Source organism: Columba livia, chromosome 2, assembly GCF_036013475.1.
Source record: "Columba livia isolate bColLiv1 breed racing homer chromosome 2, bColLiv1.pat.W.v2, whole genome shotgun sequence".
Lineage (NCBI taxonomy): Eukaryota > Metazoa > Chordata > Aves > Columbiformes > Columbidae > Columba > Columba livia.
The window spans coordinates 160886297-160903930 of record NC_088603.1 but is presented as its reverse complement, the minus strand read 5'-3'; the positions used below and the strand labels follow the sequence as shown (position 1 = coordinate 160903930).

Genomic DNA, 17634 nt, shown 5'->3' with positions numbered 1-17634 from the left:
GGGAGCAAACCCCCCTCTGCAGCCCCAGAAGGACCAAAGGGCCAGCTTGTAGGAGCAGGGTGGGTGTTCCCAGTGCTCCCAGAGGAATTTCACCCCTTCCTCTATAGAGTCCTCTACCCCAGAGGATGCTGCGATGAATGTTTGGCTTTATTTATCTTTCTTGCACACATCCCCCATAGAAGTTCATAGAATAATGTGGGTTGGAAGGGACCTTCAAAACTCACCTAGTCCAACCCCCTGCCATAAACAGGGACATCACCCAGCTTAGGTTGCTCATAGCCCTGTCCAGCCTGGACTGGGATGTCTCCAGGGATGGGGCATCCACCACCTCTCTGGGCAACCTGGGCCAGGCTCTCACCAAAATTCTTCTTTATACCTCGTCTGAATTTATCCTCTCTTAGTTTAAAACCATCACCTCTTGTCCTATCACAACAGGCCCTGTAAAAAAGTCTGTCCTCATCTTTCTTATCAGTCCCATTTAAGCACTGAAAGGCTGCAATAAGGTCTCCCCAGAGGTTTCTCCTCTCCAGGCTGAACACCCCAACTCTTTCAGCCTGTTTTCCCGGCAGAGCTGTTCCAGCCCTCTGATCATTATTTTTGTGTGTGTGTGTGACTTCACAGGATATATGGTTTAAAACTACTTTTTATGCCATGCCTTGCAATGCACTGGTCTCCAAAATACCCCAGGGACACCTAGACTCACCCTGGCGTGGCAGGTGGAGGGGTATGGGTGCATTGGACAAGGTGCTGCTGCCCTCCAGTGGGCTCAGGCTGGAAAGGAGGGTGGTTGTTGGCACCCCACTCTACACCAAGAACACGGGTGTTCAGGAGGGCCAAGGTGGGATGTGGGGCCGAGGATGAGGTTGTAGCCAGGGCTCGGTCTCTTCTCCCAAGTAACAAGTGACAGAACAAGAGGAAATGGGCTCAAGTTGCAGCAGGGGAGGTTTAGGTTGGGTATTGGGAAAAATTTCTTCCTGGAAAAGGTTGTCGGGCATTGGAACAGGCTGCCCAGGGCAGTGGTGGAATCACCATCCCTGGAGGGGTTGAACAGACACGGAGATGAGGTTCTTAGGGGCATGGGTTAGACGTAGACTCAGTATTAACAGATGGACTCAATGATCTTAAGGGCCTTTTTCAACCAAAACGATTTTGTGATTCTATGATACCTTCCATAGGATGGAGTGAGCACAGGACAAAGGACCAAGTGGGGGCAGCATCGCTCTCCTCCCTAGAAGTAGGAGAAAGCCTGCGCTGCCCCATCCTTCTCACAAGATGGCCCCATTAATCTGCTCCTGGCCCAGGACTGTTTGAAAGCAGCACCAGGTGCTGCTGAAAGGCCTGATCCCGCTAACAAATTGCAAGTTCAGTGTAGTGAGCACGTTGCATGGGTGCAGTGTCCCAGCACCAAACCACATTGTGGCCTTTACATACTTAAAAGGAGCCAATAAGAAAGATGGGGACAGACTTTTGAGCAGGGACTGTTGTGATAGGACAAGGGGTGATGGTTTTAAACTGAAGAAGGGAGATTCAGGCTGGATATGAGGAAGAAATTTTTTACAGTCAGGGTACTGAAACCCTGGCCCAGGTTACCCAGAGAGGTGGTGGATGCCCCATTCCTGGAGACATCCCAGGCCAGGCTGGATGGGAGTCTGAGCAACCTGAGCTGGTGAAGATGTCCCTGCTCATTGTACATTGCAGGGGGGGGTTGGTCTAGATGAGCTTTGAAGGTCCTTTCCAACCCTAACTACTCTATGATTCTAGGATTCTATGATACACATTAGGGCGAGGGTTCCGTTAGTAGCTACTTTCCCTCTGTTGTCTCCAGGGACAGGCAGGAGCATTAATTTGTAGCTGGCGACAGCTCCAGAGGAGCAATTATGGTTTACGGTACCAATGAGCCATGAAGCGAGGAGGCAGGTGCATGGCCGCACCTCCTGACACTTCAGGTACCTTTTCCTCTTCTATTAAGAGAGCCATTGTGTACTTAATGGAGGGGAAAATCAAACCACCTTCCCACCGTGCTGTAAGGGCTGATATATGAGCCAGGAGATTTTTATTATTGAACGTGAAGCTCCAAGAGGAAGAAAATTCAACCTCAAAGGCAGGAAACTGGGCTGAACCACTGTGGGTTTGGTGGGTTCTACCTGATGGGGTTTTCCAGGATGGTGGACACCACTGTTTTCTGTCTCAAGTGTTCTATAAATCAACATGAGGTAGAAATACCATTTGCATCTTCCCTCTGGTCATAAGATGCCCCTAAGAGCTGCATTAACTGGTGCCAACCCAGGATGCCCAGACTGAGGAGCATGGAGCCCACCTGGAGGTCCTCTTCACAGGGACAGAGGCTGGAGAGACCTTAAGTTCTTAGTAACTACAAAGCTATTTCTGCAATGGTTCTTGTGCTTTCTACCCATGTTTTCCTCCACCAACAGGATCCTTTTACCTCCTGGTCCAGATGGAGAAGACAAGCATGGAGAGATCCAGGAGGAGGATGCAAGGAGCACCAGGCTCTTGCTGATGGAGCACACATCTCCTCTGAAAATCTGTCATCAGAGTGGGAGGTGATTCCGGCTATGGAGTCACGAGTTTCCCACATCCACTGAACGTGGGTGGGAAAAGGATCTACTGGAGCAGAACGACTTGCTGTGGGTGGCTTAAAGTACTTGGTACGGCTTTGAGGTTGGTGCTGGGTAGGGGAGGTGTGATGAAAGAGGAAACAAATTACAAAAATATGTCAAAAATAAAAATTAGATGGTGTTTTAACCCTGGCTTGGTAGACAGGAGGCCCCCCACCACTTTTTTATTTATTAAACCAACGTTGAAAGCACCGGCCTTGGTTCATTCCCATCTAAGGGGGTTTAAAGCCACCTCTGTGTCTCTGGAGAGGGGTTACTCTGTTCTGTGGGGTGCACGGTCCTGGAGAAAGGGACCTGTGGACCAGAAGCCATGGTCCAGCCCCACAGCCATGAGGTTTGTTGTCCTCCCAGGGTGTTGGGGAGGTGGGGTCCAGTGAAACATAGACCTCCAAAGGGAGAGTAGAATGGGGAGTCCCACATCAAAGCTTTGCTGCTTACCCACTGCCAAGGAGCTCCTCCAGTGTGGGTGTTGCCTTGATCCTCTTGATCTGCTCCTCCAAAAGCAAGGGATTTGGAAACCTCTGTTGGAAACCCCTGGGAAACCCAAACCCAGAAGATTAAAACATGCTGGGTGAAGCAAAGATTACTTTCTTGAACGGTTTCCTTTTGTTTTCCAAGGAGAAAAGCCCCCAGGGGATCCAGCCTGAGCTTTGCTCTCCATCTCCCATGTTACTTCCATGAAATAACTCAGGTGACAAAGCCACCAGCTCCCATCACACAACACTAGAGGTGGAGATGATGTCTCACCAAGGGCTGTTGGACTGATCTAGATGCTTAGGAGCACAGTTTGCTTGGATCAGGCTGTCCAAGAACCAAATGATCTCTCCCAACCTCAACAGCTCCAGTTTTAGGTAGAAATGACCCCAAATAGACCCATTTGCAAGCTCAATCCAGGGCTTGTTCCCCTCCACGGCTGGTGCACCCAACCTATCTGTAATTCACAACAGAGATGCGCTATGAAGTGTTCTCGAATCAGTGCTTTTTAATCCATAAAAGGTGAGAGTCCATTTACAAATTAAAAAAAAAAAAAAAAACAACAATAATAAAACAACAAAACCATCATTGTTAGGGAAATTATCCTACCCGCACAAAACACAACCCCTCCGCCAATACCAGTGGAGGAGCTGTGTGATGCGGGTGGCAACGTGACGTGCGGGCTCGCCGCTTGTGCACGGCTTCTTCCAAATAAATACACCTCCAGCTCGGAGACGTCCGTGTCGACAACACGTTTTAAGGATCGTGGGAAGATGCTGCCGGGATGCAAGGTGGCCTTTTTTTTCGTGAACCTACCCCCGTCCTCACCAAGCAGCTGGTGAGATGACGTAGGAAATACGATGGTGCCAGATGGCCCCATGGTGGCAGCCAGATCCATAATCCGGTCTGACGATGTCTCAGTCTACAGAGAAGCCTCTGGGTCAATAACGCAGAGTTAAGAGCCCTCCTTTAGCTCTCCTTTAATAAACCTAGGGCTGAAAGGTTGGCACATGGGCATGGAACCACCTAGAAGTCACGGTACAACCCTGGGCAGGGGGGATGCTCTCGCGATGATGTCCCGCTGCCAGCTCGCGTTCGCTTCGTTAAACTACCGCTACAAATTCGTCACGACTTAAAAAGTACAAAAATACAATTGCATCTCTGAAGGGTATTTTATACCTACCAAGATCATCCAAGCACTGAAGACCAGACAGCTCTTTAGCCTTCGGAAAAATAAATGCACGAGGCGGAAATGGGATTGAAAAAATTTTGCCAATATATCTAAGCGTGCATTCGGAGTCTCCCAGCGTTTCCAGTACAATTACCAAGATGTATGTATCCATCAGCCCAGCCCTGGTACAAATGCTGACAGCACAGTGTTAGGGTATTAGCAACGTGTGCAAGATCCAATACTAGCACAAATTTAGTAGTTTAATAATCTGGAGAAGCTATCTTCCTGGAATTTTAATCTCATACCAAGAAAAAGAAAGAAAGACTCTTAGCTATTAATCTACTCACATATTTAGGGCAATCCACCTCTGCTGATTAAAAAAAGCAAGACGACAAATGCACGTTAAGTCTTTCCCTTTTCTTCCAAAGAAGCAGACTGTGCAGCTGGGCTGTTTTTGCTGGGCCAACCTGGGTTTCCATTAAAAAAAAAAACCCAAAACAACAAAAAGCACTAAAAAATAGTTAAACCCATGCTAACTCCAACCCATTTCACTTGGACACCCCTAACTGGTAACCTGGCAGAGATGCATGGCCCACTGCTGCCTGGACAGGTCGGTGCTGGACCCCGTGATGGGGTCACCATGAATCGTTGATGCCCACATTATCCCTTCTCTCAAAAAAGAGGAGTCGAAAGTGATCTCCATCTGGAGCTGCTGAACGATTCGTCTCTGCCAGCAGCTCTCGGGTGAGCAGTGGCAGCGGTGTCATCTTCTAACCTTGCAGAGAAAGCCTATGAGACGCTAAAGAAGGTTACAGCTTTTGCTTTAATGGCTGGGGTCTGGTTTGGCTGCTCCTCGCACCGAGCAAAAGACACAAACCAGTCCCTGCTTTACACCGAAGCACAGCTCCCCCTGACCCCTTAAGAGCAAAAAAAAATTAATTAAAAATTAAGAATAAATCAATGTTTCCCTGTATTGTTTAGCTGAGGATCATTGGACGCAGGAGCTGGGAGATGGCGGAGTCCGGTGCTGTGCATTGCCTCTTTGGAGAGGATCCGACCAGCGGCACATCCCCAGGGAAGGGGGGTCCCTGTAGAACTGACGCCCGCACAGCCTGGACAGGCCACCAATGCTTGTGAAGGTTCACGAGTCCCCAAGCTCATGGGACACGACCTAACCCCATGGTTGCTTCAGTACATGGCCTCGTTGTCACCCACCGCGGTGAAGGGAACACCGTAAGTGCTCTTCTTGCTCCTCTTGCTCTTCTTGCTCCAGACCAGCAGCGTGCTGGCGCTCTTGCTGTTCATCAGGCTCTTTCGGCTGTTCTCCTTGTTGCTCTTCAGCATCCCGCTGCATGAGGACATTGCCGCTGCCTTCTTGTCTGCCTGTTCAGGGAGGGGAAGCGGGAGTGAAGCCAGGGCAGCACCCGGGCTGGAGATGTGATGCCCGGGTTCAACCCTGCACCTCCAGCCTGGGAGCGACACACCAGGGAATCTGTTCTGCAGTTTCCCGCCTAAGGCTTGGGGTTAAGAAATACATGGTCCTGTTGGAGAGGGGTCAGAGGAGGCCACAAAAATGATCACAGAATTATAGAAGGTCCTGAGTTGGAAGGGACCTACACGTATCATCGAGTCCAAGTCCTGTCTCTGCACAGGACAACCCCACAGTTCACACCATGTGTCTAAGGACATTGTCCAGTCTCTTCTTGAACACTGTCAGGCTTGGGGCCGTGACACCTCCCTGGGGAGCCTGTTCAGTGTCCAGCACCTCTGGGTGAAGAACCTTTTCCTCATGTCCAGCCTAAACTTCCCCTGGCACATCTACCTGCCATTCCCTCAGGTTCTGTCGTGGGTCACTAAAGAGAAGAGTTCGGCCCCTGCTCCTCTTCTTCCCCTTGTGAGGAAGCTGCAACCACCATGAGGTGTCCTCTTAGTCTCCACTTCTCCAGGTTGAATAAACCCAGTGACTTTAACTGCTCCTCAAATGGCTTCCTCTCCAAACCCTTCACCAACTTTATAGCCTCTTCTGATCAGAGGAATGGAACAGCTCTGCTGGGAGGACAGGCTGAGAGAGTTGGGATTGTTCAACCTGGAGAAAAGAAGGCTCCAGGGACACCTTATTGCAGCATTTCTGTACTTAAAAGGGGCCCTATAATAAAGATGAGAACAGACTTTTAGCAAGGCCCTTTACGACAGGACAACAGGTGATGGTTTTAAACTAAAGAAGGAGATTCAGGAAGAAATTTTTTACAATGAGGGTGGTGAAACACTAGCCCAGGTTGCTCAGAGAGGTGGTTGATGCCCCATCCCTGGAGACATCCCAGGCCAGGCTGGATGGGGCTCTGAGCAACATGAGCTGGTGAAGATGTCCCTGCTTATGGCAGGGGTTGGACTAGATGCTTTTGTAGGTTCCTTTCAACCCAAACTATTTTATGATTCTATGTGACTTACAGCTTTCGGTCCCTCCGAACCCTGCAGGGTTATCACATCGATCTCCACTCCCTCCTCCCCAGTGCTCTTCAGCAGCTGCACCACCTCAGCATGCTTGGACCACCTGCAGTCCTTGCCGTTCACCGAGATGATGTAGTCTCCCTCTTTCAGCCCGGCTTCCTGTGGGGGTAGAGAGCAGACATGCACATTTGAGCTCATGGATGCCCCTGCGTGAGGTCTTCTCAGTGTCCATCCCACCCCACATGTTCCAATCCTACAGAGATACAGCCCACAGGGAGGGTTGGGGTCCACCTTCCACCTAGAGCACAAGATAGACGATGCCTTCATCATCCCAAAGATTTGACATCTGCTTTGCAGCATGCACACAAAAGTGAGATGCTCTACAGACTAAAGATCTCTTCTGCAGCTGCTGGAGTTATCACCTACAAGCCTAGATCCTTGAGAAAATGGAGCAGGCTCAGCAAGGTCCTACGCACATTCTTTATTCATCAAGGCATCAACAAAGCCCTTGATGTGCTTGAAGGAAAGCATGTGCCAGCCTGGGGTTATGAGGACAACACCAGAACCAGGAGTAACCCAGTTAGGACACGCCAGACCAGCTGCAAGGGACATTTAGAAACTTGCCCACACAGGGACACCCAGATATGGATCATATGGATCATATGGATCCAGATATGGACCATACATAGTCTTTAAGAAGATTTTAGTCTTCCAAAAAAGGGATGTGATCCTGCTGCTACAGAGCGTGTTGTTATGGAGATGCTGAGCTGTGGATGGCAGGGTTGATGCTGAGCAGTGCTGGGGGAAGGGGGACACCTTTTGGACATCCCACCAGGATGCTCCAGCAAGCTTCTGCTGCAAAACAAAGTTGCCCCTGATCCATCAGGAAACCCATACAGTGAGATAACTCGCATTTCAGACTTGCCATCTTGTCCCATCCACTGTCACATCCCAAAATGAGGGAGAAGGGAGCTGGGCACTTGCCAAAGAAAAGGTGCCAGCAGTTAAAAACTGAGCTCACCTCTATTTTTTATCTTAGCTGTCTCCTAAAAATATAACCTCAATTCTTGTATAACACCCGGGCTGAGATCTGGCAGGGACGAGTCTCCACCTGAGCACACCAATGCAGTTACCAAGTCACACAAAACTGGACGTTTAGACCTAAAACCACCCAGCACCCCTCAAAGGAAGACCTGAGACCCCACCTGTGGCATTCCAGGTACTCACAGAAGCACAGCCCCCCGGGATGACACCAGCGATGAGGACGGGGGAGTCTCCTCGCAGCGTGAACCCAAAGCCATTCTCTCCTCTCATTAGGTGGACCCTCCGTGCTGGGTACCACTTGTTTTTGGCTGAGAAAACCGAGAGGGGCCCCTGGGGGAAGGTAGAAAAATGGAAAACACTTTTTTTTGGTGCAAGGATGTGCAACCTTGCAAAACACCCACTGATGGGGAGGAGGCAGAGCAAGAAAACATGTTTTTTGCATTGATTTAAGGGTGTAGTTTTGAGCCTGCCTGGTATTTTAGAATCACAGAACCATTTCAGTTGGAAAAGACCCTCAAGATCATACAGTCCAACCGTTACCACAACACTAGCACTAAACCACTTGTATAAACACCTTTTAAACCCCTCCAGGGATGGTGACTCCACCACTGCCCTGGGCAGCCTGTTCCAATGCCAAGCAACATTTTGTGAAGAAATTTTTTCAAATATCCAACCTGAAGCTCCCCTTGCACAACTCAAGGCCATTTCCTCTCGTCCTATCACTTGCTACTTGGGAGAAGAGACCAACACCCATCCTGCATGCCCCAAAATACAGATTTATACACTACAAAGCTAAAGGTGCTTAAAAGCCCATGTCAGATGTTTGGTCAGCAAGCTGGCATCAGTTTAGACACTAAAATCCTTGAGCAAACAGAACAGAAAGCTCCGGTGGAGGGAGCTGGGTCCTTAATTTCTCCCTTCAGGAAAAATAAGTAAATAAAACCCATCGCCCAAGGAGGGAGTTGAGGTTTTACCCCACACCTGGCTGGGGTGATGCAGCAGCAGGGTGTGAGCTGGTGGGATGGGTCACCTCTTCAGGGTCAGATCCTTCCCAAATCTTTCCTGTTTTCCTGTCTTTTTCCTGCTTTCCCATTCCCACAGGAGCAGGATATACCTGCCTGCCCTGGAGATGTTCAAAAGCAAAGATGTTCAACCTCTCCTTGAGGTGCTACATAACCCTTGGGTTGCCTGGGCGACCAGGACATCAGCCCCAAAGCTCAACCTTGCTTCCCAAAACCCTGTAAAAGCCTAAGGACGGTAGGGATGAAGGTCTGGTGGGATTCTCCTAGTGCCTCCCAGCTGGCATCATCTTGCTCCTCCAAAAAACTTCCACTAAAGGGTTCCTTTGGTCCTTCTTAGGTAAAGCCCACCCGAAATTACAGAATCATAGAATAGTTTGGGTTGGAAGGGGCCTTCAAAGCTCATCTAGTCCCACTGCTGCCATGAGCAGGGACGTCTTCACCCAGATCAGGTTGCTCAGAACCCTGTCCAGCCTGGCCTGGGACGTCTCCAGGGATGGGGCACCCACCACCTCTCTGAGCAACCTCGGCCAGGGTTTCGCCACCCTCATTGTAGAAAAAAACAGTAAAAAATCATTTAAAAATGCCTGTGCCCACTCCTCCGTGCACCAGAGGAGCTTCATGACCCATTTAGGTCTAGCAGAGACAGATCCGTGCCCTCCCACCCCTCATTTTGCCTGGGAGGAGGTGGCTCGTCCTTCTTGGAAAACCACCCATGAGAGCAGCAGCTGCACTGGGAGAGGGAGAAGAGGCTGCGGGGAGGAAGGACACCAGGCAAGCAGAGCATGCAGGGGAGAAGGAGGAGATGTCTGCTCCCTCAGGGAGACCTCCATCCCATAGCTGTACATACCAGCCTGTGGAAGAGGTCGGTCACCTTCACCTGGGAGAAGTTGGGGGATTTTATCTCCGGTTTCTGGTGCGTTTTGGCTGGTGGTAGGGAGAGAAAAGCACACACACTGGGGTCAGGTAGTTGCGGCAGCCACTGCCTCGACATCGCGCTCCCCAAGAAGGGATGGAGTGACCCATAAGAGCTGGGATCTGCTCGGGTAGGTGCCAGATGTGCCACCTCAAGCCCCTAACTCCCACCTGTGATGCTCCACCACCGTGCAGGGAGCTATGGTCCACAGCAACACACCACAAACTCACTGTGGAGTTTGCCCACCCCACGCAAAGCTGCCACAAATCCCCTCCTCAGATGCACCCCCCCAAAAAAAACTAAACACTTACGGTGAATGTCCGGGGCATCTCCCGTTTCAAAGAAGTCTTCCTCGTGGTCGATTTCCGAGTACTTGCTCAGCGAACGCTTGTGAGCGAAGGAGAGGACCTCCTGGAGGATGTCCATCTTCCGCAGGATCTTGCACAAGCCGTGGATCCTCATGGCTTCCTCGTGCTTCATGATGGCTTTCTTCAGATGAGCTTTGCCTGCGAGGGGGGCAGAGAGACACAGTCGCAGCCCGAGAGGAGCGGAGGAGCCGCTGTTTCTCTCTCCGCTCGCTTGGCTGCCCACGGATGACAGCAGCCTGTGTCACCCGACGTGACTCAGGGACAGCCCAGTCACGTTCGCAGCCTGCCAGGCGTTCCAACGCGCATTAAATGGGGTAGGTCCCAGCTGTCAGAGCATCTCACCCCCCCTGATGCAGGGCTGGGAAAAGGACCTTGAAGGGGTGACCTACTTCACCCCCCCCGGCGCTGGTGGCAGAGCCGGCAGATGTTCCCAAAAACCACCAGCAAAGGAGCTGCCACCACGTCGTGCCGCCCCCGAAGTCCCTCCTAACGCTTAACCTCAATCTCCTCCACAAATTAACTTCTCTCCATCGCTTTGTGTCCCCTGGGGGGGTGTTGGGACACGGAGGAAAATTGAGCCCCGTCCTCCTGGTGACAGCTTCAGGAAGATGCAACATGTCTCCCTGTTTTCTAGGCTAGGCAAAGCCTTTTCCTTGCCCTGCAGGTCCTGCTTTTCCACCGTTCTTCCACATCTTCTCATGCTTTGCTCCTCTCGACTTGCCTTCGACGTGATTCCACCCTCGGGAAAACGGAGCGGCCGAAAAACAGCCAGAAGAGATGAAATTACGATGGCCCAAGGGTATCAACGCAAACATCTCCTCTGCGAGAGACTGCAACCAAGATGCCCGTATCCAATGCTGAACTACCAAAAAAAGCCACATATATATATATCTCTCTATCTATAAAAATAATGATGTGTCATAGAAACACGTGTGCCTGTAGCATTTCCACTTTTAGGACACACGGTGGCAACATAACCCAGGGAGATGGTGCAACTTTGCTCCAGACTTAATAAGGACCAAAGCCTGATGACCTCTGCTTTCCCCCTTCAAGAAGCTGCAATCGAGGAAATATATTGAGCCTGGATGGAAACCAGAGAGGAAGAAACTCTCCAAAATAACTGTATCAAATGCAATCAATTGTATTTTATCGAAGTACCCCCAGCCAGCCCACTCCATGGCCAAGAAAACAATGAGGTTTTATCAAGTATCATCAACTCCTGCTATTTCAAGAGATCACAGGGAATAGAGGTCAAGCATGGAAGCTGTGCAAGCTTTTGGCTCCATTCTGTTGAAGATGGTGGAATATACCACATCTGATAAAACAGAATGTTATAAGAGTAGGAGACCAGGGGAGCAGAAAAATACAGACTGAGCAGCCAGGAGGACTTTGTTGGGGCCGGTGACGTGACAAACTCATTCTTCATGCTCGTGGGGGAGGCAAAGAGGAGATGACACCCCAAAATCAGGGTGCTAAGCTGACTCTCTTTGCAGTCTCATTGGCGAGGGGCTGCCAAAACACAACTTCAGCTGAATAAGCAACGCTCTGTTTTTCCCCTGAAGCTGAAGATCCGCATGGGAGGAAGCTCTCGTCTCTCGAGCCTTTTGGCACAGCTAAAAAAATCCACCCCCCTGGCATCTGCTGTGTCTTCTTGTCATCAAGCCAAGTTAGCAGCAAGCCCAAGCCAAGAAGCTTCTAGGATCTCTGCGTCCCTACGGATTTTTCCACGCTGCGTTGAGTGACGTTATCTGGCTCAGGCCACCTCAGTGTTTGAGGTTTTACCATCAAATCAGCTGGACAGGTTGGTGCAAGTACCATGAGTTGGTCCTCAACACCCTAATAGGGAACTGTGACATTTTCCCACCTTCACAAAAGAGGTTCTTTTCAAAGAAAACAAAAAAAGAGAGGTGTCTTTGCATGGAAACATCCCCCAGCAGCTCATTGCATTGCTTCATGGAGACCGTGCCTACATGGGGAAGGTGATGATGGGGCTCACTGCCAACGCTTTGAGGTTTCATTACAAGAACCGGGGGATTTGCCCCCAACGATGCACTTCACAGAATCACAGAATGGTTGGGATTGGAAGGGACCTCTGGAGATCATCCAGTCCAAACCACTTGCTAAAGCAGGTTCATCCAGAGCAGATTGCACAGGAATGTGTCCAGGCATGTTTTAATGTCTCCAGAGAAGGAGACTCCACAACTTCTCTGGGCAGCGTGTTCCAGGGATCTGTCACACCCAAAGGAAAGAAGTTTCTCCTCATATTCAAATGGAACATCCTGTGTTTCAGTCTGTGCTCGTTGCCTTTCATCCTGTCATCGAGCACCACTGAGAAGAGTCTGGTCCATCCTCTTGACACCCACCCTGAAGATATTTATAAACATTGATGAGATTGCCTCTCATCCTTCTCTTCTCCAGTCTGAACAGACTCAGTTCTCTTAGTCTCTCCTCAAAAAAAGATGCTCCAGACCCCTCAGCATCTTTGCACTTACCCAGCTTCCTCCTCTCCTCGGGGTCCTGCAGCAGGACACGGAGCGATGGTCCCTCTGGCATGGTGACGTGGAACTGCATAAAAGCCTTCTCCTGCTCTGGAAGTTCAGCATCAGATGCCGCTGTGTAAAACAAATGGGTGGGTATGGGCTTAAAGAGAAGTCAAGGGCATTGCATGGCAACCCAGACACCCATGGTGGTGGGGACAAGGTGACCATGAAGTCACATCCATGCTCATATGGCCCTGATAACTTCAGCACAAGCTTCCTCTGACTCAGTCACAGCCTGAAACGACCACTAAGACATCACTGCTGGAGAGGGATGAGCTATCATAGAGTCATTCAGGTTGGAAAAGACCATCAAGATTGAGTACAACCATTAACCCCACACTGGCACTAACCTGTGTCCTGAAGAACCTCATCTCCACATCTTTTAAACCCCTCCAGGGATGGTGATTCCACCACTGCCCTGGTCAGCCTGTTCAGTGCTGGACAGCCCTTTCCATGAAGAAATTTTTCCTAATATCCAACCTTAACCTCCCCTGGCGCACCTTGAGGCTGTTTCCTTTTGTCCTGTCATCACTTTCAAGGCTGCACCAGGCTTTGAAGTCAAGTGCAGGATTTGTCCCATTCACAGCACAAGCATCCAACTCCTTTGCCTCTTTTCCCTCCTCTGCCCCAGTCTGGAAGCAGCACTGGAAACCAAGAGCCCTGTGTTTCCCCACCTGGAGGTTCGTGCCAGAGACAATTCAGACAACAACTAAAGCAAAAAAGCAGAGCAGACTAAAGTGCAGTTTGGAAAGTGAGCCCTCCTTGCTGCACGTGGGACATGGGCAGAGATCTTGCAGTGCAACCACAGATCCTTCGATGACTTAAGAAGGGTCTGTTGCGATAGGACAAGGGGTGACGGTTTTAAACTAGAGGAGGGGAGATTCAGGACAGACATGAGGAAGAAATTATTTACAGTGAGGGTGGTAAAACACTGGCCCAGGTTGCCAAAGAGATGGTGGGTGCCCCATCCATCCCTGGAGACATCCCAAGTCAGGTTGGACGGGTTCTGAGCAACCTGATCTGAGTGAAGATGTCCCTGCTCATGGCAGGGGCTGGACTGGATGAGCTTTGAAGTTCCCTTCAACCCAAACTGTTCTATGGTTCTACGATTCTATGATGGAGAGGATGGAGATGGATGCAGCTTGCACAGGTGCTCCAAGCACCACACTGGGCTCTGTATGTGTGATTTTTACACATTTATTTCCAGTCAAAGCTGTTCCTAATCCCCTTTGGCTCACATGGAGCTCAGGGTTTCATAGCAGCCTCCTTCCCTGGGCAGAGAGTCTGATAAGAAGCAACCCAGAGGGTTCCAGGCAGCTTTGTGGACTTGCTGGTCCAAATGGAAGATCCCAAAGCCTGGTGAGCACTTTGGCATTGGCGGGGTGGGAATCAGCAGCTCCAGGGCTGGTTCTCCCCGTGCCAGAATCCCCAGGGGATTAAACTGCAGCACAAGGAGTTTATTGCCAGCTGGTTATGGGAGCGGAAGATTTGTTATTCTGAACAAAGGGGTCAGGGCACGCTTGGAGAGGCAGCGAGCGAGCACGTGAGATCTCAACAGTGTGCTCTAGATGGAACAAAGAAAAAGAAAATCCCCAAACACTCAAATTAGGGATTTCCTGCAGATTTATGCTTCCCCCCAGCAGCCAAGGTTACTAGGACATTGAAACAGCCTCAAAACTTTGGGGCAAACGTTTGCCCTGTCCATGTAACCGCATGCAAAATCAGCTCCATCACCATCCTCTGCTGTTTCTGTCTTTGAGCCGCTCCAGCCGCACGGCACCTCAGTCTCAATTCAGCTTCTGCAACACCCACGCGGCGCAAGCCCAGCAGCAAGATTTCGGGCAGACTGCAGAGCGGGGGAGGACTTTGGGACAGTCTGGCAGCCATCACCGTCACAGCATTGCTTTCAGCAGCCATCCCCCAAGAAGTGACCCAGCCTGTCCTCAGGTGTCCCATCACCACCAAGTCATGGGTTGGCACCACAGGTCACAGCGTGCATCGGCTGTCTGCCCCCAGATCCTCTTGCCTGACCCAAAATTGCTGGTGACGGTGCAGATGGAGACGATAGGTCACAGCCCACGTCCCCGCTCCAGCTGGCTCCACAGAGCCACGTCAGCTCAGTTCTTGCACAGACACCCATACTCTGCTGCCACCACCCCACCACCCTTGCTTGCCCAGGGCAACCAGCCATGAGGCTGGCAATTAAATTTGAGTAGCCCAGACCAGTTTGTCCAGGGTTACTTTGGATTTTTTTTTGTTTTATTGTTATTTTTTGAAGCCCCCAGCTGGCCTGTCACATGGCCCGGGGTGCCCAAGGAGGATGCTCAACCGAGGACACCTGCACATTCATTGGTCAGCAGACAGCTGACCCCCCGGCTGCTTACCCACCCAACCACGAAGTGGACAGCAGGTGACATCCCTTCAGGACCTCTATGCTTATCTTCTTGGAAGGACTTTGCAAACAAGAAATATGAGGGAAATCTGCCAAGGGCATGAATTTCTGAGTCTATAAGTGAGACCTCCCATTGTTAAGGGGAGACCTTATTGCTCTCTGCAACTGTCTGAAAGGAGCTTGGAGCATGGAGGGGGTTGGTCTCTTCTCCCAAGTAGCAAGTGACAGGACAAGAGGAAACGGCCTCAAGTTGCACCAGGGGAGGTTGAGGTTGGATCTTGGGAACAATTTCTTCCCAGAAAGGGCTGTCGGGCATTGGAACTGGCTGCCCAGGGCAGTGGTGGAGTCACCATCCCTGAAGGGGTTGAGCAGATGTGGAGATGAGGCTCTCGGGAACATGGGTTAGTGTCAGTGTTGGCTTAATGGTTGGACTCGATGATCTTGAGGGTCTTTTCCAACCAAAAAGATTCTATGATTCTAGCAACAGCTCAGAGTATCCCAAAAACTTTAGGTCTTGTATCCATCTACCTTGTGCATGCCTCCATTCACCTCTTCTTTTGCAATCCCTCCCCAGCACCAGGCTGCCATGCAAAGCCAGAATTTGGCTGAGCAGGCAGCTGTGTCCAAGCTGTAACACTCACCGGGGCAGTCGCAGAGAGCAACAGCAGCAAAGTAGTGGGAGAGGGCTTTGAAATGCTCTGACTTGACATGGACCATGGTGGTCCAAGAGAAGGGAACGTAATCCTTCACATGGGCCTGGGTCATCGTCTGGTGTACCAGCGAGTAGACATCTTCCACCTGTGGGGAGTCAAGAGACAAACTGCTAATCCATGGGTTGGGATGTTGGATGTCCATCAGGAGACAGTGACAGAAGGTTGTCCTCTCCTAGGGGGTTCTGCCAACCACAGAAGAAGCCTCTCCATTGGTGACAGCCCCACCAAGTCCTCTCTTCCCCAGGGTGCTCACCCTTGCTGCCTCCTGGGCAAGCTGCAGCCAGGTGAGGAAGTCATGCTGGGCACGCAGCAAGGTCATCTTCTCAAAGACACACTCCTGGACCTGGGCAACCATCAGCCGCACCAGCATGTTCAAGGAGGCTGCACTCATATCCAGGCTGGGAGCATTGGAGAAGTTTTCCTTCAAATAGTTAAAGGCACCTGCATGAGGGAGAAGCTCCTGGTAGCCATGGGACTTGCAAGCAGGAGGGTCAGGCTTTTGGCCTATGAAGGTTTCCCCACCAGCAGCATGGAAGAAGAGTCAGCAAACCAGCTTGCACATCAAACATCTCACCATAACTGGTGGGTAAAGAGGTCAGGAGTCCCTCCCTTGCTATCTAACCCATCCTTGGGCCAACAGCTTTCTTCTCTAAAGCCCTGGGCGACCACAGTCACAGGATCCATTCTTTCCCCAGCTGCTCACAGATGGATCAGCATCTCTCCTAGCCCCAGCTGGGACATTCCTACTGCTGTGTGGCAACAGAGAGCCCTTTGGGTGGCTATTGGGTCATCCCAGCTCCTCTTCATCACTCACAAGAAGCAGCATGGTGCCAACATACACTTGGTTTGTGGTCCCTTAGAGATGCACTGTCCCCATTCCAGAGAGGTGGTGGATGCCCCATCCTTGGAGACATCCCAGGCCAGGCTGGATGGGGCTCTGAGCAACCTGATCTGGGTGAAGACGTCCCTGCTCATGGCAGGGGTTGGACTAGATGACCTTTGAAGGTCCCTTCCAAACTAAACTATTCTGTGATCCCTCTTTGTACAACTGCTCCCTCCACTTCTTGCACTTGTCTGGATTGTTCCCACCCCAGGGAAATGCTGCCTTCTTGCCCCTGGGGAACCAGGGAAGGATGAAAATCCACATACCAGCTGCCTTCTGAAAGGCATCGATGGCCTGGTTGAGCCCCGGCAGGGACGCACGGTCCTGCCGCGCTCCGATCTGGGTGTGCAGGGCTCCAATGTTGAAAAGCACGCTGCCCTTCTCGAAGGCCAGGGCCCGCTGGTGGGATGGGACCCCCGTCAGGGAATCGTACCTGGAGAACAAAAGAGTCAATGTCCAACCCTGGATTCTTGTTCATGGATGCAGGAGGAGCCTGGAGGGTTTTCAGTGCTCTGCGTGGGCTTGCAAGCCACCATTCTCACTGATCCTCATGGGGCACACACTTTCTCCTTCCCCTAACCAACCCCCGCCTCAGCCAGTCTGCGGATGACACCAAGTTGAGCAATGTGGCTGACACACCTGAGGGACGGGATCCATCCAGAGAGACCTGGACGAGCTTGAGAAGTGGGACCATGTGAATCTCATAAGGTTCAAAAAGGCCAAGGGCAAGGTCCTGCACACGGTTCGGGGCAACTGCCCATATCAATACAGATTAGGAATGAAGGAATGGAGAGCAGCCCTGCAGAGAAAGACTTGGGGATGCTGGTGGATGAAAGATTGGACAAAAGCTGGCCCTGTGTGCTTGCAGCCCAGGTCAATCATATCTTCAGCTGCATCAAAAGGATGCAGGTTGAGGGAGGTGACTCTGCCCCTCTATTCTGTTCTGGTGAGACTCCCTGCAGTGCTGGTCCAGCTCTGGGGTCCTCAGCACAAGACAGACATGGACCTGCTGGAGAGGGGCCAGGGGAGG

General features: G+C 51.0%; 1 protein-coding gene across 6 annotated transcripts in view; it reads right to left on the bottom strand.

The window, feature by feature from the left end:
• Positions 1–3598: 3598 nt before the first annotated feature.
• Positions 3599–17634, bottom strand: part of RHPN1 (rhophilin Rho GTPase binding protein 1) — a 38014-nt gene continuing 23978 nt past the window's right edge. For all 6 annotated transcript variants that reach the window (XM_065054605.1, XM_065054607.1, XM_065054609.1 and 3 more), the window contains 9 exons: positions 16871–17037; positions 15975–16162; positions 15650–15806; positions 12569–12688; positions 10020–10214; positions 9643–9719; positions 7957–8103; positions 6730–6888; positions 3599–5664 (listed from right to left, as the gene is read on the bottom strand). In XM_065054605.1, coding sequence (XP_064910677.1) covers positions 5470–5664; positions 6730–6888; positions 7957–8103; positions 9643–9719; positions 10020–10214; positions 12569–12688; positions 15650–15806; positions 15975–16162; positions 16871–17037 — 1405 coding nt within the window. In that variant the 3' untranslated portion in view covers positions 3599–5469. The remainder of the gene's footprint in view (positions 5665–6729; positions 6889–7956; positions 8104–9642; positions 9720–10019; positions 10215–12568; positions 12689–15649; positions 15807–15974; positions 16163–16870; positions 17038–17634) is intronic.